At 39.0% G+C, this 23,225-nt stretch overlaps 1 protein-coding gene across 6 annotated transcripts in view; it reads left to right on the top strand.

Annotated features, from left to right (window-relative positions):
* The window catches only part of PTPN20 (protein tyrosine phosphatase non-receptor type 20), a 68,122-nt gene that overhangs the window by 338 nt on the left and 44,559 nt on the right, over positions 1-23,225 (top strand). For 3 of the 6 annotated variants that reach the window (XM_084793906.1, XM_084793901.1, XM_084793905.1), the window contains exons 2-3: positions 1,858-1,944; positions 15,859-16,009. In XM_084793906.1, coding sequence (XP_084650032.1) covers positions 15,976-16,009 — 34 coding nt within the window. In that variant the 5' untranslated portion in view covers positions 1,858-1,944; positions 15,859-15,975. Of the gene's footprint in view, positions 1-1,300; positions 1,375-1,857; positions 1,945-2,408; positions 2,464-15,858; positions 16,010-23,225 lie in introns of all 6 variants that reach the window. The other 3 variants (XM_084793904.1, XM_084793902.1, XM_084793903.1) reach the window with 3 other exon arrangements.

Below are 23,225 nucleotides of genomic sequence, written 5' to 3'. Positions count from 1 at the left end.
GAAGAGAATGCTTCCGATAGGATTGGGATCAGAAGCCTGGGCCTCTATCTAAGACCAGGCTTTAATGACCCGTAGGTTTGGAGGCCAAGGGCACCATGGACACTCAAGAGCCAGTGGGGTTAGGGGTGCTTAGAGAGAATACCAATCACCCAGTAACAGTTTGGGAACGTCTTCTGTGTATCCAGCACTGCTAGGTGTAGAGCAAAGAAACAAGCGAGGTCCCCTGCCTTGGTATTCCAAGTGGGAGGTAGCCGGTCACGGTTGACTCTTAACTCAGGGAAAGCTGGGTGGGAAGAATAATGTTTTCCGTGTGGAAGTTGTTTTTGATGTTGACTTTGAAATACCTGTTTGTATAGCATACAAAGATCGTACCTGGGAAGAATTTTACAGTGAACCTTTGTACACGCCATGTTAGTTTTCCATGTTATAGTGATTTGTCCCAATTCTTCTATCAATCACCAAATAGATTTCTTTTTGTCGTGACAAAGCACAACATAAATCACCCAGTGGATTTTTAAAAATTGAGGTCAAATTTAATTTGAAGTCAAATAGGCCAGCTTCTGTTTGGTTCTAAATTGGTGGAGGGTGTTAGGGTTAGGGTCATTATCAGTTGTAGTTAGTACCTTACTGTTTATCATTTAAGGAAGTGGATGAAATTGAGAGTTCCCTAAAGAAGAGGGGGCATCAAATAAATAAGGAGGGAAAAACTGATGGTCACTTGTTTGTAAGATGTATGTGAGGCTAGCTGAGGCAACATTGTTTCAGGCCAGCCTGCTCTAGCCTGACTCCAAACAATCCCAAACTAAAAACCAAGGTCAAGTGGAAACAACACTCACCCTAAGTGTTTTTGACAAGTAGAAAATTTTTAATCATTTTAATAATCAGAGCTGTAGTGTATAAGAAAGAGATGACTTTTGGTGAAATGGACTTTTTTTTTTAAATAAGAGGAGCTAGAATTTGTCCACATGTTAATGTAATTGAGATCATAGGAAGAGGGAAATGATGCGGATAAAAGGGAGAACTTCGCCTGAGGGTGTCCTTGAAAATCTGAGAGGAGAGTGAGAACAGACTATCAGGCAGAAGAGAAACTGAGACAAGTGCAGGTGGGGTTAGGGATACAGGAAGATGTGTGTGTCCGCAGTGAGGGCAGCGAGGACCAGGAAAACCATTGCTGGATGAGGGCACCTTAACAATTCTGCGGTTTGGGAAAGGAAACAGGAAATGCAACTGAATTTCTGCAGTGTTAAGTGCTTGTTTGTGAGGGCAGCCATTATGGCTTTATGATTTTTTTCCTGCGCAGATATTCAGTCTTGGGAAGGTTTTTAAAAGATTAAAGGAAATTAGAGTCACGAAAAGCATCGACTTTATTGCCAGGTACATTATAATATAATCTCTGAGTTCTCATTTTTTTCTTCTGTTTTTACAAATGTGACACTTACCAATGGGCAGGATCTTCTCCTTTGGCACATTCCTCAGTCAAACCTGATTCCACTGAAGTGTACAGCTGCCTGTAGGCATTTGCTCGCAGTCTGGTTGTGTTTGTGGCGCTTTGGACAGATGTTGGTCCTGATGTGGTTGTATTTGTGATTCGGGCTGCTTGTGTTTGGAGCTATTGCCCTGGGTGTGCTGGGAGCTCATCCAAGTGACAATCACTAAGCTCTTGTGAACAAATTTTTGCTTCTGGTATTTCATATTGGATCTAATTTTCTCACAGCTATAAAATCTACAGTTCTAATATCACCAGGCAAAAATTTGGTTTATAGACTGTGATTCCTTCCTGACCAATTGAGCTGTATTAAGATATAAATATAATAACGGCTGACATTGACTGAGATCCAGTTTCTGCTTTTGTTGTAGACTTTATCTATATTTTCCCCCAACTGCTTGGCCATAACTATTCTACAACATCAGTGGAATACTTAAAAATATTTGACCCAAAGCCAGGTGAGCAGTGTTATGTGACTGTGGGCCAATCCTTCAACTACTGCGTTTCTTTCTTTCTTTCTTTCTTTCTTTCTTTCTTTCTTTCTTTTAATTCATGATGTGTGAATAATACTAGTAGTTGCCTTAAGGGTCAAAGGAGTTAATGTGATGACTTCATAGAAGTATTTTTTACTGGTTGGTTAGTTCTATTAAAATCATCTAGTCATTGTGTTGACTTAGAGTTCAGACACGGTATAATTTCTTCACCCTGGGGTTTGCTTGCTTTTTTCTGATTATCTGGATGAGAAAAATAAATGGATATAAGCTTGCTTCTAGATACAAAAATAGCTTACACTTCACCTGGATTTATGCAGCTCATCAACGGGGCACATTTCATTAGTGCTGGCACTGTCTGCCACAAACAGCTTGGGGAGTGAGTCCGTTCTGTTTTTCTTTTTTTGTCCTAAACTGGCAAACCACTGAAGATACGTGGCTAGAAAGATGAGTGATCTACCTGGCCAATGCTGGCTACAGTGCGTGGTAAGTGATGTAGGCCGTTTGGCTGTACCTAGGAGACCCTGAAACAAAACCTGCAAGATGATTACTGTGATTGCGCTGCATCTGTTATGGACTGAGAGCAACTGGACAGGCTTGGCCTTTGGGACTGGTGGAAATTCCAAACAATCTTTGCTGCTACACAGCGACAGGGAGAGTAAATGCATGCTGCAAAGGAGTGACCAAGGGAGTCTGCATTGAGAACTGTGTGAAAATTTGCAGAGTGATGTGCTCCATTTTCACAGATCCAGAACCAGTAAGCCATAGTAAGGTTCTGGAATACATTGATTTTTGAAAGATTCCATGAGTGACTGAGCTGTGCAATTAGATTGGAATCTCATTAGTGCAAAGCAGTACTTTTCAGCTCTGGCTGTTTTTTATAATCACTTTTCAACCAGCTGTTTAAAAACTACCAGTGTTCTGGCGCCATCCCCAGGGATTCAGATTTAATTGGCTCCAGTGGCTCGGATAGGGTTCGGATGTTGGTGTTTTTCAAATGTTCGCTGGTGATTTTCCAGGGCTACTAGGTTTGAAGACCGCTGCCATAAGTAGCCAGATTTCCTTCCACAGAAGGAATTTTAAAACAGGGATAGCTTCAAGTGGCATGGTATTAGGAAAGTGAAAAAAATCGCATTTCTGAACTCTTCAATACAAATATTCAATCAAATGCACTGAAAATTGGAGGAACTGATGATTGAATTAGCATTTCTCACACTTAGCAGTGGAGGTTTGCTCAGACTTACTCTGGGTAAGAGAATTAACATTTATCAGGAGCTTTATGTATGATTTCAGTCTTTCAGCAACTCGGGTAGATTGCATATTTCTTCCATAACTTAGATGGCAGTTCTGAGGCGGAGGGAGCATTGAGTAACTTGAATATATTTTTATGTCTAGGTATAGACAGTTACTAAGCCTGTATTCATTTCTTCAGTGTCTCTCAGATTGGAGCCCACCCTGGAATAACCCGAGGGAACTTTAGAAATAACCAGTGTTTTAAAACCAGGGATCTCTTTCTCAAAGATGCTGATTTTGTTATTCTGCAGTGGCCAGGCCCTGGGTTTTTGCAAAATTCTTCTGCTGATGCTAGTATGTACATAAGACTGGGATAAGGATGTGCACGTGTAAGGAAACTTTTGCTTATTATTTACGTGTGCATACATCATGGCACATGTACAGGTGCTAGAGGACCATACCGAGGAATCAGCTGTCTCCTCCACTCAGGCTGCCAGACTTGATGGATATGCATCTTCACCCAATGAACCATCTCACCAGTCTACCATGCATTTTTGTGATAGTTTAACTTCCATTTTTCCTGGCTTATTGTCCCCTAGGCTATGTTTTTTTTTGTTTTTGTTTTTGTTTTAGACAAAGTCTCATGTAGTCCAGACTGGTCTTGAACTTGTGGCCTCCCTCTATCCATCCTTCAAGTGCTGGGATTCACAGACAGGTCTGTGTCGTGCTGCTTGGCTTCCCCTTGGTCTCCATTTAGCAGCCTTTATGGGTTTAGGTTTGCTGTGTGATCTATTTTGAGTTCATTTTTGTACAGAGCAAGAGAATTGGGTGAAATCTGCAATTTTGCATCTATATGTCCAGTTTTTCATCATTATTTGTTGAAAGCACTGGCCTGTCTCCACTGTCTTGGCACCTTTCACACAATTTAATTGGCCCCGTATGAATTATTTCTACCTTCTTATTGTTTATGATTAGGAATATTTCTGTTTCTACACCAAGGCAGTGGGTCTGGATGGTAGGTTTCACCATTTCTATTCATTGTAAGGAAGTCCTTGTAGTGCAGATATACGTCCTTATGTGAACCATCTAGTCTTTCTCAATGTTTAGAGATACACAAAGTATGTTAAAAGTAGATGCAGCAAGTAACAGATTTTGCAGTTGCTAATACAGGCTCATAGTGAAATGTGGTCTTTTGAAAATATGATAACACTGCTTTTGAGCAGCACAGCTTGTGCTGCTTGGAGGCAGGAAGAAGAACGAAAAATCACAAGGCCCTAATACTAACATGTTTTCAGTAATGCAAAGAGATATGAAAGTATACAGACTGCTAAAAAGACATGAAATGTATTTGTGGACCTGATTATATTGGAAATACCATGAAGTCTACAAAAAGGTTATTAGAAATAGAGAGTGGCTATAACAAAGAAAATATGAGGTCAGTATTGTATTTCTATACACTGGCAGTGGACAAGTTAAAAACTCAAACATAACTATGATTTACTATGCTATGAAAAAATTACAGATAGGTTTAATGAAGTACTGCAATATTTGAATTCTCAAACTATAAAATATTAAGAAGGAAATAAATGAAAATCACACAAATAGAGTAATATATTGATTCTATCAGGGTTAGGGTTAGGGTTATTGATGTGGTTGGAAGTTTATCTGAAATCTCGCCCTTTTTCTGTTCATCAGATTTGTTCTTTAACCCTATTATTTTCTTTCTCATCCCTTTTTTATTTAAATGGGGTTGTTTGAATGGATCTTTTTAGTCTTTTCATGACATGAGCTGCGGCATTTCCTCCTTTCTATCTCTTTCTCCCCTCTTTTATTATTTTTCTTAGTACGTAGTTGTTTTAGGCTTACATTGTGTCACAGTCTATTGTTAATATAGTCTCATTTCACATAGAATGTAATGATTTTATATCAGTGTGCTATCATGGCATCTCACAGGTATTTGGGCTATGCTTTTGCCTTAGAATTTCTGATCTCTTTTGTTTAAATATTTTTATTTCATAAGCTTTTTTTGTAAATACAGTATAATTTAGTATCTGGATCTCTTAATGAATAAACATATGTGTATATTTTCACTTTACATCCCTATCCCTGCTTCCTCATCCTCTCCTCCTGGTCTGCCCTCCCATCCACTTTCACCTTTTCCCCCAACCCTTCTCCTCAGAAAAGGGGAGCCCCACTCAACCCACCCCAGCACATCAAGTCTCTTTGGAACTAAGCACATCCTCTTTCAGTGAGGCATGACAAGGCGTGCCAGCTAGGGGAAAGTGATGCAGAAGCAGGCAACTATTGGCATAATGTTCTTGTGGACTGTGTACAGTTTACCCTTGTTCATTCCAATGCTGATTTCTCCACTCCACTATCTGGTTCAATCCAGACGTTGCATTGTGCAAGTATCTCCTGTCTCAAGTTTGTATAAACATGGTATAAACATGTCACCACTTGTTCTTTGTATTGCCAATAAAAGCCAACTAGTCAATGCTGAGCAATAACAGAGGAGAATAGGGTAGAACATCCTGGTCAAGTGAGGGGAGGAGAAAGAATGAAGACAGGAGGAATGCACATGGAGTGGACTGGGGAAGTACCAAGAGGAGTGAGTTGAACCTAGGATACGAGTAAAATGCAAGAATAATGTGGGAAATCTGAATGGGAGTAAGCGATACTAGCATGGAGGTTTAGGATGAAATAATTATTGCTCAGGATTGTGCAATAGGCTAACTAAATAATCCTAGTCTCTCTGCATGGTTATTTGAGTATAAAGCTGTTTAAGGAGTAACTGCTGATTTATTAAAAATGATAATGTGAATATTAAATATTAATAATCATTCAACAGGCAACAGCGTCTATGTCAGAGACAGCCTGCTCTAATTTCTAGGGGACCCTCATGAAGATCAAGCTGCCCATCAACTACATGTATGTAGGAGACTTTAGGTTCATTCCATGCATGATCTTTGGTTGGTGCTTCTGTCTCTGTGAGCACCCATGGTCCTTGGTTAGGTGACAGTGTTGGTCTTTTTGTAGAGTTCTTGTCCCCTCTGGGTCCCTCTATCCTTCCCCCAACTCTTCCACAAGACTCCCTGAGCTCCACCTAATGTTTGGCTATGGGCCTCTGCATCTGTTTTGATCTGCTGAGTGGAGCCTCTCGGAAGACAGTTATGCTGCCTGCAAGCATAAATATCTGGTCTGCAAGCATAGCAGAGTATCATTAATAGAGTCACTTTGCCTCTCTCCCCGGGGTGAGTCTCAAGTTGGACCAATCACTGTTTGGACCTCCCTCAATCTCTGCTCCATCTTTATCCCTGCACACCTTGTTCACAGGGTAAATTTTGGGTTCAAGGTTTTGTGGGTAGGTTGGTGTCCCCCTCCCTCCACTGGAACTCCTGCTTGCCTCTAGGAGGTGGCTACCTCAGCCTCCATGTCCCCAACTGCTATCACCTCACATGTCCTCCCAGGAGCCTTCCCCATCACGGGTCTCCCGCTTGTCCCAGAGATGCCCACCCCTGCATTGGTTTCCCTTCTCTCTCCCAACCCTCTCACCTCCTGCCTCAGCTCTCCCCTCACCTGATCCCCACACTCGTTCCCCTTCCTGTTTCCTCTCCTACCCAGTTCTCTCTCTCCACTTCTGATGTCTGTTTTATTTCCCCTTCTGAGGGAGATTCCAACATCCTCCCTTGGGCCCTCTTTGTTGCTTAGCTTCTTTGAGTTGGTGGACTATAGAATGGTTATCCTGTACTATATGGCTAAGATCCACTTATAAACGAGTACATACCATGTCTGTCTTTCTGGGTTTGGGTTGTCTCACTCAGGATAATGTTTTCTATACCCACCAAGTGCCAGATTGATTTCCAAAGTGGTTGTACAAGTTTTCACTCCCACCAACAATGGTGGAGTGTTCCCTTTTCTCCACATCCTTGCCAGCATGTGCTGTGACTTGAGTTCTTGATCTTAGCCATTCTGATGGGTGTAAGATGGAATCTCAGAGTCATACTGATTTTCATTTCCCTGGTGGCTAAGGACTTTGTACATTTCTTTAAGTGCTTCTCAGCCATTAGAGATTCCTTTGTTTGGAATTCTTGGTTTAGCTCTGTACCCCATTTTAAATTAGATTATTTGGTTTTTTGATGTTTAATTTCTTGAGTTCTTTATGTATTTTGGATATTAGCCCTCTGTAGGATGTAGGGTTGGCGAAGATCTTTTTCCAATCTGTTGGCTGCCATTTTTGTTCTGTTGACAGTGTTCTTTGCCTTACAGAAGCTTTTCAGTTTCAGAAGCCTCCTCCAACTATGGAGAATGAACTGTCCATTGGCTATATCTGAACAAGGGGTCTAGGTTCTCTTAATGAATTGCCCTTGGTTGGTGCAACAGTCTGTGCAGGCCCCCTTGGGTCCAGATCCACAGGTCTTGATGGTCGCCTTGTGGAATTCCTGAACCCTTTGGGTCATTCCATGGCTCCATTCTTCCATATTACTCTCAGCACTCCTCCCAGAGTTCAACAGCAAGTTCCAGCATCTGTTCTGATCTCCTTCTTGGTGGAGTTTCTCAGAGAACTTGTATGTTGGGCTAATATACCACTTATAAGTGAGTATATACCATGCGCGTCTTTCTGGGTCTGGGTTACTGCATGCAAATGATCGTTTCTAGTTCCATTCATTTGCTTGCAAATTTTAAGATTTCCTTATTTTTGATGGTTAAGTAGTATTCTATTGTATAAATGTACCACAGTTTCTTTATCCATTATTTGATTGAGGGATATATACATTGTTTCTAGATTCTGGCTATTATAAATAAAGCTGCTATGAACATAGTTGAGCAAATGTCCTTTCTTTTTTATGGTGGAACATCTTTCAGATATATACCCAGGAGTAGTATAGCTGAGTCTTGAGGTACCACTATTCCCAATATTCAGATAAAGTGTCAGATTGATTTCCAAAGTGGTTGTACAAGTTTGCACTCTCACCAGCAATGGATGGGTGTTCCCCTTCCTCCACATCCTCACTGGCATGTGATGTCTCTTGAGTTCTTTTTTTTTTTTTTTTAATCTTAGCCATTCTGAAGGTAGAGTTTCAGAGTTGTTTTGATTTGCATTTCCCTGATGACTAAGGACACTGAGCATTTCTTTGAGTGTTTCTAGGCCATTCAGTATTTCTCTGTTGTGAATTTTCTGTAGCTCTGTACCACATTTTTCAACTGGATAACTGGTTTGGGGGTGTTTAATTTCCTGAGTTCTTTATATATCTTGTATATTAGCCCTTTGTTAGATGTAGGATTGGTGAAGATCTTTTCCCCTTGATCTCCTTTTGTTGTCTATTGAAGAAATATGGAGAGAGTGGGCAGCCTTGTCCCTGATTTTAATCTAATTTCTTTTAGTATTTCTTCATTTAATTTGATGTTGGCTATTGGCTTGCAGTATATGGCGTTTATTATGTTTAGGTATATGCCTTGTATTCTTGATTTCCCGAAGACATTAAACATGAACAGGTGTTGGATTTTGTCAAATCCTTTTTTTGCACCTAAGGAGATGATCATGTGGTTTTTTTTCTTTCTGTTTGTTTATATGGTGGAGTACAATGATGGGTTTCCATATATTGGACCACCCTGCATGTATAAGATGAAGACTACTTGGTCATGGTGAAGGATATTTTTTATATGTTCTTGGATTTGGTTTGTGAATTATTTTTTGAGTATTTTTTGCATCATGTTTATAAGACAAATTGGTCTGAAATTCTTTTTCTTTATAGAGTCTTTGTGTGGTTTAGGTATCAAGGTGACTGTGGCCTCATAGAATAAGTTTGGTAATGTTTCTTCTGTTTCTATCTTGTGGAATAGTTTGAAGAATAGTGGTATTAGCTCTTCTTTGAAAGTCTGGCAGAATTCTGCTCTGAAGCCATCTGTACCCAGGCTTTTTATTTTTTTGTGGAGCGGGGGTGGGAGAGTTTTGATGACTGCTTCTATTTCCATAAGAGACAAAGGATTATTTAATTTGTTTACCTGTTCTTGATTAAATTTTGGTTTGTGGAATCTATCAAGAAAATTGTCCATTTCATTTAGATTTTCAAATTTTGTGGCATATAGTTTTTGAAGTAAGACCACATGATTCTTTGTGTTTCCCCGGTGTCTTTTGTTATGACTCCCTTTTAATTTCTGATTTTGTTGCTTTGGATAGTGTCTCTCTGACTTTTAGTTAGTTTGGCTAAAGGTGTGTCTATCTTGTTGATTTTCTCAAAGAACCAGCTCTTGGTTTCATTGATTCTTTGAATTGTTCTCTTTGTTTCTAATTTATTGATTTCAGCCCTGAATTTGATTATTTCCAGCCATCTACTTCTCTTGGGTGTACCTGCTTCTTTTTTTCTCTAGGGCTTCCAGATGTGTCCTTAAGTTGCTTTTATGAGATCTTTAAAATCCCTTTATGAAGGCACTTAATGATATGAACTTTCCTCTTAGCACTGCTTTCATTGTGTCACATTAGTTGGGTGTGTTGTACCTTTATTTTCATTGACTTTTAGGGAGTCCCTCATTTCTTTATTTCTTCACTGACACAGTTGTCATTGAATAAAGGGTTCTGTGTGTGTGTGTGTGTGTGTGTGTAGGCTTTTTGTTATTTCTGTTGTTGTTGAGGTCCAGATTGAGTCCATAGTGGTCTGATAGGATACAAAGTATTATTTCAATCTTCTTGTATTGTTGAGGCTTGCTTTGTGACCTATTATATAGTCAATTTTGGAGAATGTTCCATGAAGTTCTAAGAAGAAGGTATAATCTTTTGTGTTTTAGGGAAAAGTATCTGTTAGTTTAGCTTCTATATCATTGACCTATCCTTTGGTGAAAGTGGGGTGTTGAAGTCTCCCACTATTAATGTGTGGGGATCCATGTGTGGTTTAAGCTTTATTAATCCTTCTTTTATAAATGTGGGTAGCCTTGTGTTTTGGGCATAGATGTTCAGAATTGTGATGTCATCTTGGCTGAAATTTTCTATGATAAGAATGAAGAATCTTTCTTCATTTCTTGATTAATTTTTGTTGGAAGTCTATTTTATTAGATATTGGCATGGCTACTCCAGCTTGCTTCTTGTGTTCATTTGTTTGGAAGACCTTCTTTCAGCTCTTCACTCTGAGGAAATGTTTATCTTTGTGGCTGAAGTGTGTTTCTTGTAAGCAACAGACTGTTGGGCCCTATTTACAAATTCATTCTGTTAATCTGTCCTGAACTCGCTTTATAGACTAGGCTGGTCTTGAACTCACAGATGCGCCTGCCTCTGCCTTCCAGAGTACTGGGATTACAGATGTGTACCACCACACCTGACCTATATTATATCTTTTATTGCATTAAAAATTAACCTTATTGAAGTATAACCACACATAAAAATCTTGGTTTTATGATTAAATGTGACGTGCTTACTTCATTTTTATATTTTTGGTTGTGAGTCTAGCATTTAATGAATGAGCCATCTCTTCAGCCCTCTTCATTTTTAATCTGATTTTTTCTCTCTTCTTGCATTTTTCCCTGATAGTACAAAAAATAAGTGTTGATGCTTAGAAGGTATGTCAGCCTCTACTTTCCCCATGCTTCCCTGGTAGCCCTCAACATTCACGCACCTGTACTGCAGAGCGATTAGTAGCCTGCTAAATGCAGTGTGCCATGGGGCATTTACTGTGAATAATGGTTATCTTTTTTTTTTTTTTGAGACAGGGTCTTATATAGCTCAGATGTGTCTTGAACTCACTATGTAGTCATGTGATAACCTTGAAGTTCTAATCCTACTGTCTTCTAACTTCCTACATACTCAGAGTACAGTGTGTACCATCATCGTACCTGCTTATGTGGTGTTAGGGATTGTAGCACTTTGGTAAGGCTAGGTAGGCACCCCGAAAACTCAGCTACATCCCTAGCCCTGGTTATTTTTGTAATTAGGTAAGGCAACACCATTAATTTTAAAAGAATTCCAACTAAACCAAAAAGAACTCTAAATATGTGAGTCATAGCAAGTAATAAAGCCCAAGAAACTTGTATTGGGAATTTCTTTATAGGAAACAAAGTTTTTTTTTTTCAAGAAAGGACACATATTCAGGTGACTGTAGGACATCCAGAGTTTTGAATTCTTGGGGCTTTTTCCATCTTCTTCTTTCTTGGCTGGCATATATTCCTGAGAGTAGGAACTTTAAGAAGTATTTGGAGCAGTAACAGCCCCAGGAGTAACTGCCAGGCCAGTATGCTGAGCATGTCACTTTAAGTAGTAAATTTGGCATCTTTTTCCCAGATCAAAATCCATCATGAAGAGTTTGTCTTATTATCTATAAGAGTGAGATAAAATGAAAATAGCACCTCAACTGAAGATCTTTTTTTTAAAGTTCTTCTCAGGGCCAAATTTTTGGTTTTCTACACTATCACATCTCCTAAGAGTTTGAGAGAGACCATTTTGTATTGGGTCTGGAGCATGATCTATGATGCCATTTTCAAGTGAAGGAGTTTATGAGGGACCTGGAAAGCAAAAGCACAAGACTAGCAAATGGAAGCAGTGGAGAGATAGCTGCACAGCATGAAGTCAGGTGCAACACAACACCTGAAGGGACGTGGAAGACTGAGAAACACAAAGACAGCTTTACCAAATCAGGCACACACAGTAGCCAGCAGAACTGACGGGAAAGGAAGTGGACATACCAGAGCTCCTGATTGAGAGATTCATGGGCAGAACATCTCCATGTATGAACTGGCTTCCAGTTGCCACTCAATATAAAGAGTAGTGGCCTCTGCTGAAATAGATTACCTTCTCGTGCTTCTCAATGGCACGATACTTTTTCAATGCACTTAGCTGCATGAGGTCAAAAGCTGCTTGTAAAATGAAATGCGTAGGGGATTTCACAGCCTGAAAAAGCACTGTTTTGTACAATATGGAAAAGTTAAGAATAGACCATAGTCTGGTCTCTACGGTGGTGAGTTTAAGATCTTGTAATATTCCTGTTCATTACTGAAGCTGCGGCTCAAAAATTGAATTAAATATTCAACTTAATATTAATTTTTCATTTATTCATACAGCTAAATTTTTTTATTTCTATAGCATTATCTCTGACTGCACTGGAGTTCAGCAAAATCTCAGAAATAGATGTGATTTCTGAATGATATTACCAATAGAAACTATGAATATTGGTTATTTTTATATATTAAAAGAAGCAATTTTAAAAACCTCACATTTATGCTAGAAGCAATTTTTAAAAGGAATAAAACATTGTTTGTGTACATTGTTGACTTATATAGATTTGGAACTAGTGATTACTGGGTGTAGATTAATAAAGACCTCATTCTATTTATTTGTGTTCGAGAGAGATCAAATTTATATAAACTTACATACAAAGAACAATTCATTGAATTTGAGTTTTTCACACATTTATTTGGTGGGTTGTCAGGTATGACATATTTAAACTCTAATATTTAAATAAGAAATGAGATCTTTGCTTACCAAGGAATATTTAGAAATTAACTGATGAAATTCCAAGGGAAATTAATTTTGGCTTTAATTAAAAATGGGCTGTTGAATATATTTTTAACAATGTAGTTGAAAGGATGAAGGAGTAATGTCATTCTCAGAGGCTCTTAGCACACAGGATCAGTTCTGCCTTTGGGAGTGCTCCTCAGGGACGTCCTTGCCTCACTACCAGCCATAAGGTTTCTGTTGGCTTCCTTTTATAACAACTATATTTTCTTTTTTCTGTATTAAGGTTAGAATTTCCAAGAAATAAGCGATGCAACTCATATAAATTTGAAATTATAAGATTTTATTAAACGTATTTATCACTGAAAGAACCAGGAAGATGGCAAAGGTGGTTCTGAGACAGTCTGAAGGTCTAGGTTTATACTGGACCTTTGAACTAAGGGTAGAGCAAGCGCTGGTTACATTTAAAACACTGGTTAGTGGTCAGGACAGCAGTGAGTTCTGGTTCTTGGTTCTGTATTTTCTTTCTTTCTTTTTTAAAAAATATTTTTATTGTGTTTCTTTTTTAACATATACATTTATATTATTACACATGAGTAAAATAAACTGCGTACAGCAGGAAGAACCACAAGACAATCAGGAATTGTATAAATGTTACATTCATAGTGATTTGGCCATTTGTATATGGCAAACTTGAAGTAAACATCTTTCCTATCCTGTTGGGTCTAAATTTCTGAATGTAGATTAATACCAATCATATCTCATCTCTATTAAACTGAAACATCTATCTTGATCTAAAAACATCTTAACCCCTAACCTATTAAGCTTAATTGAAAGACTAAACTATCTGATGGGTCTTCAAACCCATCTGAGACTTGAGAAGAGATAAAACTTAAATACCTGAGTGAACCTAGAGTGCAGGTTAGCAGCTTCCAAAATGAAAAAATGACTGAGACAGTTTACTGCCTGAACAGTCACCCAACACTCTCTATAACATTGGAGCATCATCTTCAGCCTTCTGGCCCAATGTATCTAACAGACATATTTGCAAGGCAGGAAGTATTGAGGACTTGCTTACCCTGTCTTGGCAGAGTTTGCCTGTCGACTCTGCTTACATCTAAACTTGCCTATTTTTAGGCAGAATTCTATCTGTGGCAGAGACAAGGACATTTTGTCCAGTGGCTTGTTTGTCACATTTGAAGGCAGCTCCTTAAGGAGGTTCTTTGATGCTCATCTTCTTTGAGGCAGGCTGGGGGTTGCCAGGAGTTAATTTGTCTGGTTTTCAAGGAATCTTTAGAAAAATAAAAACATCTTTAAATGCCATATTCTGTAGGTCTCTGAGATTTTTGAACACCTTATTTAACTATTTTACCTCATATTTCTATAGAATCATATCTATCTATTAGACCTAGAATATATATTCTTGTGATAAAATTAGACTAGGTTTTGACATGATTTGCATCAATTTACAAAATTCAATACCATTGAATTAAAAAAATAACCTTATAGGGCCTTGAGATGAGGAGTAGATTCAATAACCTACCTTTTGTTCTATCTTCCCTCTATATTTCTATATCCTGATGCTGAATCAGACCTGGCAGGATTCATTCCTCTCAGCAAGCTGGATGCTGACATCCTGTATCCTCCATGTTCCAGCCCCAGGTGTCTCAGTTGTTGTTACCCATCAGAACAAGACAGCATTGTAGAAAGCTTCTGGTTCCAATTGGTTTAGCAGTTCAGACTGCCCCACACAGGACTCCTATTAAGCCTGGAATTTTGTAACTTTTGAAAAATGGACCACAACTGCTATCCCTGGCTTACTTACCCATTTCCCCAAATTTTTGAGGGGTCTTCAAAGGAATTATTTGCCTTAAATCTGCCTGAAGAAGCCTTAAGAGAACAACATTCCATTTCCTCTAAGGGGGGTTGGACAGGTTTCTGTTTACTCTCTTGGTCTACAGATGCTTCTTTTCTTTTTCTTTTTATTAATTTATTCTTGTTACATCTCAATGGTTATCCCATCCCTTGTGTCCTCCCATTCTTCCCTCCCTCCCATTTTCCCCTTATTCCCCTCCCCTATGACTGCTCCTGAGGGGGATTACCTTCCCCTGTATATGCTCATAGGGTATCAAGTCTCTTCTTGGTAACCTGCTGTCCTTCCTCTGAGTGCCACCAGGTCTCCCCCTCCAGGGGACATGGTCAAATGTGAGGCACTAGAGTACATGAGAAAGTCATATCCCACTCTCCACTCAACTGTGGAGAATGTTCTGACTATTAGCTAGATCTGGGTAGGGGTTTAAAGTTTACTACCTGTATTGTCAGATGCTTATTTTCATTGGGAGTTGGTTATAAGTTATTATTGGTCTTTTACAGAGAGGAAACTAGGTTTGACTCAGGGACATATCTCTCTTCCTTTATCTTTCTTTTGTAGGTAAGGAGATAGGAGCTGAAAAGAAAGAAAGGGGGTGCTATCTTTTCTAACAAATTATTTGTATCACTACTAAACAAAAGTATACAGGTGATTTATACAAGTTCCATAAATGTAGAGAATGTCGTAGGAAACAACTGATACAGGCGATTTATACAAGTTCCATAAATGTAGAGAATGTCGTAGGAAACAACTGACGGATTGTAATTTTCCTATATAAATAAACACTGGGGTAGTTTGTCATCACAAGACACTGGAAGAACCTTCCACCTGTCTTTTTCACCTTATTTCAAATTTTAAATAATCTTTCTTAATATCTTATTTCTCAGTTTAAAAATATTTTTGTATCAAGACATTCACTTTAAATTCAGATTAATTCATTTTCAGGTAGCTAATGAAAATGTATCTCCTTGTTTAAAATCCCAGAATTTGAGTTGCTGAGGCATGGGCTTTAAGTTCAAGATTACATAGTGAGTTTCTATATATAATGGTTTTACCCAATTGAGAGTGAAGCATGATTTTTGATGCAATTATGACAATGACTAGAAAATTAAAAAACATTAATGTGAGGACTTTTTATAGATGGAATGAACATGAACATCTCTGTGACAGGCTTTGCGTCTAGTTCTTTTTATTCTGTATTGAATGCGAAGCACCTAATTAACATAGATTTGGCATTGTAAAGAATTGAGTGCCCTTCGAATGACAATGATTGAATTAGGAATTCAAACGTGAAAATCCCAGTTGTCTAATAGAAAACCCTTTGCTTCATGTGTTTGATTAGGAGGACTGCAATTGTATGCCGGCCCCTGGATGCTAATTAGACCTGCCCGACCCCAGGAACTAAGGCTCAGTATCTGCAGAAGCCTTTTGCCCATCTCATTCCGGCTATGGGGACAACATGTCTTCACCCAGGGAGGTTAGAAGAAGCACTGGTAGGTTCTCCTGCGTTCTGTACCTAGAGGAACTTGGTGATAGGAGCAACTAGAGCTGTGCCTGTCACGCTGTCGCCGTGCATAGAGCTGTGCCTGTCATGCTGTCGCCATGCATAGGGACTGGCTGTGGCCTTGTTAGCTGGCAGAGGCCACTCTCTGACTCTGGGAGCACCCATCTAAGATGCTGTGATATGCAAAGTACTAAGGAGCGCATTCTATGTTAACTTTCTTCTTTCAAATAACAGGTTTTTTGTCTACATAAACCAAGTTTATTATACAGATTTTATGACCTCCCCCCCATAAAAACACAAAAAAGGTAGTGAAACTGACAACTTACTCACAAAGTTGTGCTTATTTCTTTTTTTCTTAGATATGAGCTCAGGGTATACGCATTTATAAAGCCTTGGTTCATAATGCAGATGGCTCCTCCTCTCAACTAGCCCATAGTGTTACTCTCGAGCCTCAACTAGTAGCTTGCTGTGATTTTTCTGTCCTTCCTTCCTTCTTTTCTCCTCCTTGTTAAGTTTTATGAGAGTAGAGTCTTCTGTTTAGCCTAGACTGGCCTCAAGTTTGCGATGCAATAGTCTGGGACTGGCAGCTCTCCTGCTGCAGCCTCCCACGTGCTGGACTGTGGCCGTGTGGCCCCATACCCAGCTCTGGCCATTGCTTAGTATTTCTCTCTTTTGCTCTTCCAACTTCCAGTTCTGTTGCTACTGGCTTTGTTCACAGTAGCCTTCCATTCCTTGGGGCTCCCTACCCAGCATTGTTGTACATTGTGAGATAACTACTACAACCAAGCTAGTGAACATACCCAGCACTTTATATAACTAGCATTTTTATTTCTTGCTGTGTAGTAAGAGCATTTAAGGTCTGCACTTGTAGAAAATCTCAAGCTATGGTGACAGTATCATTAAATATAGAAAGAGTGTTGTACGTTAGACCTTCAGGATTTTTTCGTTTTATGTAAGTAATACTTTTTTTTTTTAAACCAACAACACACTATTTGTCCCTGATAATTGCTATTCTATCATCTGATTTTATGCATTTGATTTTGGATTCTATTTATAATTGAGATAATTCAGTTTTGTCTTTCTGTACCTGGCTTATATTACTTAGGACAATTTCCTCTAGTTTTATCCATGTTGTAATATAAATGGCAGAATTTCCTTCTTTTTATGAACATTATTAAATGATATTTATGTTTACAATATTTTGTTTATCCATTTCTTTTTTGACAGGCAGTTAGGTTAGTTCCACATCTTGGCTGCTGAGAGTCATACTGCAGTGATCATGGGAATGCTATGTTCCTTTAAGATACTTAATAATTTATTTTGAGTATAACATACCTAGCAGTAGGATTTCTGGACTTTATGATAGTTATAAGCTTTGTTTGGAGAGACCGTACTGTTTCTATAACAGATGGTCCCTCACTAACAGCTAACAGCACACAAACACACTAACAGCTAACAGCACACAAACAGAGTTCTTTAAGCATCCTTGCCAACACTTGCTATCTTCTGTCTTTTTGGTGTGTGCTCACACTCACGGCACTCTTGACTTCATTGTCCTACTGATCACTGACGTTGAGCACCTTTTCATGATCTGGTCACTGTTTTTATTTCTTCCTTGGATAAATGTCGATTTAGCCTGTTGCCCATTTTAGAATCTGCCTGTTTGTCTTTCCTCTTTTGAGTTATCTGAAATTTTTATATACTTTGCATATTAGCTTCTTATCAGGGATGGCTTTAAACAGCTCCTCTTTCTCTAGGTTTCCCTTTTATCCTGTTGTTTCTTTCGCTTTCCAGGTACTTTAATTTGATGCTTGATTAGGTTTACATTTGTTACTTTTACTTTTAGCATCATATAAAAAAACCATTATCCAAGCTAGTTCCAAGAATTTTTCCCTCTAGAAATTTTATAGTCTTGGTCTTATATTTTAAGATTTAATATAAATTTATATTTATAAATTTCAATGACTTGCTTTTAGTTTGGGTTAGGGGTACAGTGTTACCTTTCTGCATTTTTCTCCTAGTTTTCCTAATATCACTTATTGAAGAGACTAGCCTTTTCTTTAAATTTAATTATTATTCTTTAAAAAAAATAATTTCATGCATGAGTATTGTTTCCACCCCTACCTTTTTCAACTCCAACTCCAGTTCATGAGAGAGCCTTCCCTCTCAAGTTCATGACCTTTTACACACACACACACACACACACACACACACACACACACACACACACACACACACACGAGTCTCCATTAGGATCTCTTTTGCTGTGATAAAACACCATGACCAAATCAAGTTGGCTTATACTTCCACACTATTCATCATCAAAGGAAGTCAGGACAGAAAATCGTACAGGGCAGGAAGTAGAAGGCAGGAGCTTGTACAGAGGTCATGGAGGAGTGCTGCTCTTTAGCTTGCTCCCCATGGCTTGCTGAGCCTGCTTTCTTACAGCATCTACGGCCATCAGCCCAGGCATGACACCATCACAATGAACTGAGACCTCTCATATCAGTCATTAATAATAATAATAATAATAATAATAATAATAATAATAATAATAATAATAATAAGTGATGATGATGATGATGATGATGATGATGATGATAAATCCCTACAGACTTTCCTACAGGCCTATCTGGTGGAGGCATTTTCTCAATTGGAGTTCTTAGTTCCATATCTTATATCAAATTGACCAAAAACCATTCAGGACATACCTACAACCCCACCCTCCCACTACTGAGAACATTTAGTATTGTCCTTATGTATGTGTATTTAGGGATGAGCAAGTGGGATTAGGTAACCTATCGGGGAGCTCATCCCTGGAGAAGACTGATCTTCCTCCTCTAAGCAGCCATTGATTGCCTGTAGCTCTTCATCTAAGGTAGGACCTTTGTTATGCCAGTTTTAGGCATCCTTGTTGTTGAGATTTCATGGATGCAGCTATATCGACTTGACTGTCACGTCTAGAAGACACTATCTAGCACAAGCCATTCTGGTTACCTGGTTCTCCAAATCTTCAGCCCCTTCTTCTGTGATGTTGTCTGAGTCTTGGGTCTATGGCTGTATTGTACCAGCCGGAGCTGGGCAACCCGAGTACACTTAATGCTCTGCCTTGTGACTAGTTGTTGATCTCTGCAGTTGCCTTTATCTGCTGTAAAAAGATGCTTCTCTGGTGATAGGTGAGAGCCATCTAACTGTGGGTAAAGGAGACATTCAAAATGGTTAGAGATTGTACTAGTTTAGGAAAAGGGCATCAGTAGCTTCTACTGTAGTTAGTCGTTGGGCTCTCTGTCAGTGGGTGCTTGCCTGAGACTAGCATGAGAGACTACCTGTTTCCTCAGTGTTTATTCTTGGCCTCTTGATGAAGAGAAGTTGGCAGTCAAAATCTGGTTTTATGTTGTGTTGTATATTCTGTTCCATTAGTCTATGTTTTTATACTGGTACCATACTATTTTGATCATCATAGCTATAGCTTTGTGAAGTCATTTAATATTAGGAAGTATGATAGATTAAACTTTTTCTTCTTTTTAAACATTTATTTCTTTATTCACTTTACATCCTGTTTGCTGCACTCCTCCTCTCCTCCCAGTTCCCCGCCTCAGTCACCCCTCTCCCATTCTCTTGTCTCCTACTCCTCAGAGAAGGGGGAGGCCGCCCTGGGTATCATCATGCTCCAACACATTAAGTCACTGCAGACCAAGGCACATGCTCTCCCACTGAGGGCAGACAAGGCAGCCCAGTTAGGGGAACAGGATCTGTGTCAGAAGGGCCCCTGCTCCAGTTGTTGGGGAATCCACATGAAGACCAAACTGTGCATCTGCTACATATGTGCAGGGGTCTAGGACCAGTCCATGCATGCTTTTTTGTTGGTGCTTCAGTCTCTGTGAGCCCCCGTGGGCCCAGGTTAGTTGACCCTGTTGGTCTTTTTGGGGAGTAGTTGACCCCTCTGACTCTGTCAATCATTCTTGTAGCTCTCCCGGAGGACTCCCTGAGCTCTGTCTAATGTTTGGCTGTGGGTCTCCGCATCTGTTTCCATCAGCTTCTGGGTGAAGCCTCTCAGTGGAGTTATGCTAGGCTGTCTATAAGAATAGCAGAGTAACATTAATAGTGTCAGGGATTGGTTCTCTCCCATGGGATGGAGCTTAAGTAGGGCCAGTCTTCACTTGACCATTCCCTCAATCTTTGCTCCATCTTTGTCCCTGCACATCTTGTCAGCAGGACAAATTTTGTGTCAAAGGTTTTGTGAATGGGTTGGTTATTTTATCCCTCCACTTCAGGCTTCATATGCCTCACAGTTAGGAGTCTCTGCTAGGGTGACCCTGATAGATGTCCTGGGGCCTCCCCTATGCCAGTCTCTGCCTAGTCCCAGAGATGCCCCTTACCTTTGATTTTTTGTTCTCTCTCCAGACCCTCTCTCCCTTGCTCTCCCAACTCCTAATCCTCACCCTTGCACCATCTCCAGCCCTTCTTATACCAAGTTCCATCCATCCATCCACCTCCAGTGCCTATTTTATTTCTATTTCTGAATGAGAATCAAGCACCCTCCTTTGGGCCTTCCTTGTAACTTAACTTTTTTAGATCTGTAGAGTGTAGCATGGTCGTCCTGTTCTTGTAAGTGAGTACATACCATGCATGTCTTTTTGGATTTGGGTTACCTTATTCAGGATAATATTTTATAGCTCCACTTCCTGCAGATTTCAAGATGTCCTTGTTTTTAACAGCTGAGTAGTATTCCACTGTGTAAATGTACCACAGTTTCTTTATCCATTCCTCAGTTGAGGGACATCTGGGTTGTTTTCTGTTTCTGGCTATTACGAATAAGGCTGCTATGAACATAGTTGAGCAAATGTCCTTGTTGTATAGTGGAGCATCTTTTGGTAGATGCCTAGGAGTGATATATCTGAATCTTGAGGTAGAATTATTCCCAATTTTCTGAGAAAACACCAGATTGATTTACAAAGTGGTTGTACACATCTGTACAACTGCCATCAAATGGTGGAGTGTTTCCTGTTTCTGTTTCTTCACATCCTCACCAGCATTTGCTGTCAGTTGAGTTTTTTATTTTAGCCATCCTGATCGTTTAAGATGGAATCTCAGGGTCTTGTGATTTGCCTTCCTTTGATGCTAAGGACCTTGAACATTTCTTTAAGTGCTTCTCTGTCATTAGAGAGGCCTCTGTTGAGAATTCTCTGTTTAACTCTGTATACCCTATTTTAAAAATTGGGTTATTTGGTTTGTTGGTGTCTAATTTCATGAGTTTTTAAAATATATTTTGGATATTATCCCTCTTTTGGAGGTAGGGTTGGTAAGATCCTTTCCCATTCTGTTGGCTGCCATTTTGCCCTATTGACAGTGTCCTTTGCTTTAAAAAAGCTTTTCAGTTTTATGAGGTCCCATTTATTAATTGTTGATCATAGAGCCTGAGCTATTGGTGTTCTGTTCTACTGTGCCAATGAGTTCAAGGCTCTTACCCACGTTTTCTTCTATTAGATTTAGTGTATCTAGATTTATGTTGAGATCTTTCATCTACTTGAACTTGTTTTGTGCAGGATGACAGATATGTATCTACTTGCACTCTTCTACAGGCAGACCTTCAGTTAGAGCAGCACTATTTGTAGAAGATGCTTTCTTTTTTCTTTCTTTCTTTCTTTTTTCCATTGTATAGTTTCGGCTTCTTTGTCAAAACTTAAGTGTCTGTAGATGTGTGGGTTTATTTCTGGGTCTTGGATTCAATTCCACTGATCAACCTGTCTGTTTCTTACCAGTACCATGCAGTTTTTTTTTATTACTAATGCTCTGTAGTATAGCCTAAAGTCAGGGATGATGATACCTCTAGAAGTTCTTTTATTGTAAGGCTTGTTTTTAGCTATTTTGGGTGTCTTGTTTTTCTATATGAAGTTGAGAATTATTCTTTCAAAGTCTGTAAATAATTGTATAGGGATTTTGATGGGAATTTCATTGACTCTGTAGATTGCTTTTGGTAAGATGGCCATTTTTTACTATGCTCATCCTACTGGTCCATGAGCATGGGAGATCTTTCCAACTTCTGATATCTTCTTCAATTTCTTTCTTCAGAAACTTGAAGTTCTTGTCACACGGGTCTTTTACTTGCTTAGTTAGAGTTACACCAAGGTATTTTATATTATTGTGGCTATTGTGAAGAGTATAGTTTCCCTAATTTCTTTCAGCCCATTTGTCTTTTGTATACAAGAGGACTACTGATTTTTTTGAGTTAATTTTGTATACAGCCACTTTGCTGAAGGTGTTTATCAGCTGTATGAGTTCTCTGGTATAATATTTTGGGGTCACTTATGTATACTATCATATCATCTGTGAATACTGATCCTTTGACTTCTTCCTTTCCAATTTGTATCCCCTTGATCTCACTTAGTTGTCTTATTGCTCTAGCTAGGACTTCAAGTATTATACTGAAAAGATATGGAGAGATTGGACAGCCTTGTCTTGTCCCTGGTTTTAGTGGAATTGCTTTAAGTTTTTCTCCATTTAATTTTATATTGGCTATCAGCTTATTGTATATTGCCTTTATTTTGCGTAGGTATGTGCCTGTGTTCTTGATGTTTCTAAGACTTTTAACATGAAGGGGTGTTGGATTTTGTGAAAGTCTTTTTCTGAATCTGGTAGAATTTTACACTGAAACCATCTGGCTCTGTACTTTTTTTTTTTTCCACTTGCGAGGATTTTTAATGACCATTTCTATTTCATTAGGGATTATAGGACTATTTAAACTGTTTGCCTGCTCTTGATTCAACATTAATATGTGGAGTCTATCAAGAAAATTGTCCATTTCATTTAAATTTTCCAATTTTGTGGAGTACAGGCTTTTGAAGTAGGACCTAATGACTCTTTGGATTTCCTCAGCATCTGTTGTTATGTCCCCCTTTTCATTCTGATTTTGTTAATTTGGATACTGTCTCTCTACCTTTTAGTTAGTTTGGCTAAGGGTTTTCTATTTTGTTGATTTTTCTCAAAGAACCAACACTCGGTTTCATTGATTCTTTATATTGTTTTCCTTGTTTCTAATTTAATGATTTCTGCCCCGAGTTTGATTATTTCCAGTCATCTACTCTTCCTCTTGGGTGTGCTTGCTTCTTTCTTTTCTGGAGCTTTCAGGTTTGCTGTTATGTTGTTAGTATGAGACCACTCCAATTTCTTTATGAAGACACTTAGTGCTATGAACTTTCCTTTTA

The sequence above is a fragment of the Acomys minous genome (genome assembly GCF_964271855.1).
Source record: "Acomys minous genome assembly, chromosome: 9".
In the NCBI taxonomy this organism is placed as follows: Eukaryota; Metazoa; Chordata; class Mammalia; order Rodentia; family Muridae; genus Acomys; species Acomys minous.
The sequence above is the reverse complement of the archived record's forward strand: the minus strand, read 5'-3'. Positions and strand labels throughout refer to the sequence as shown.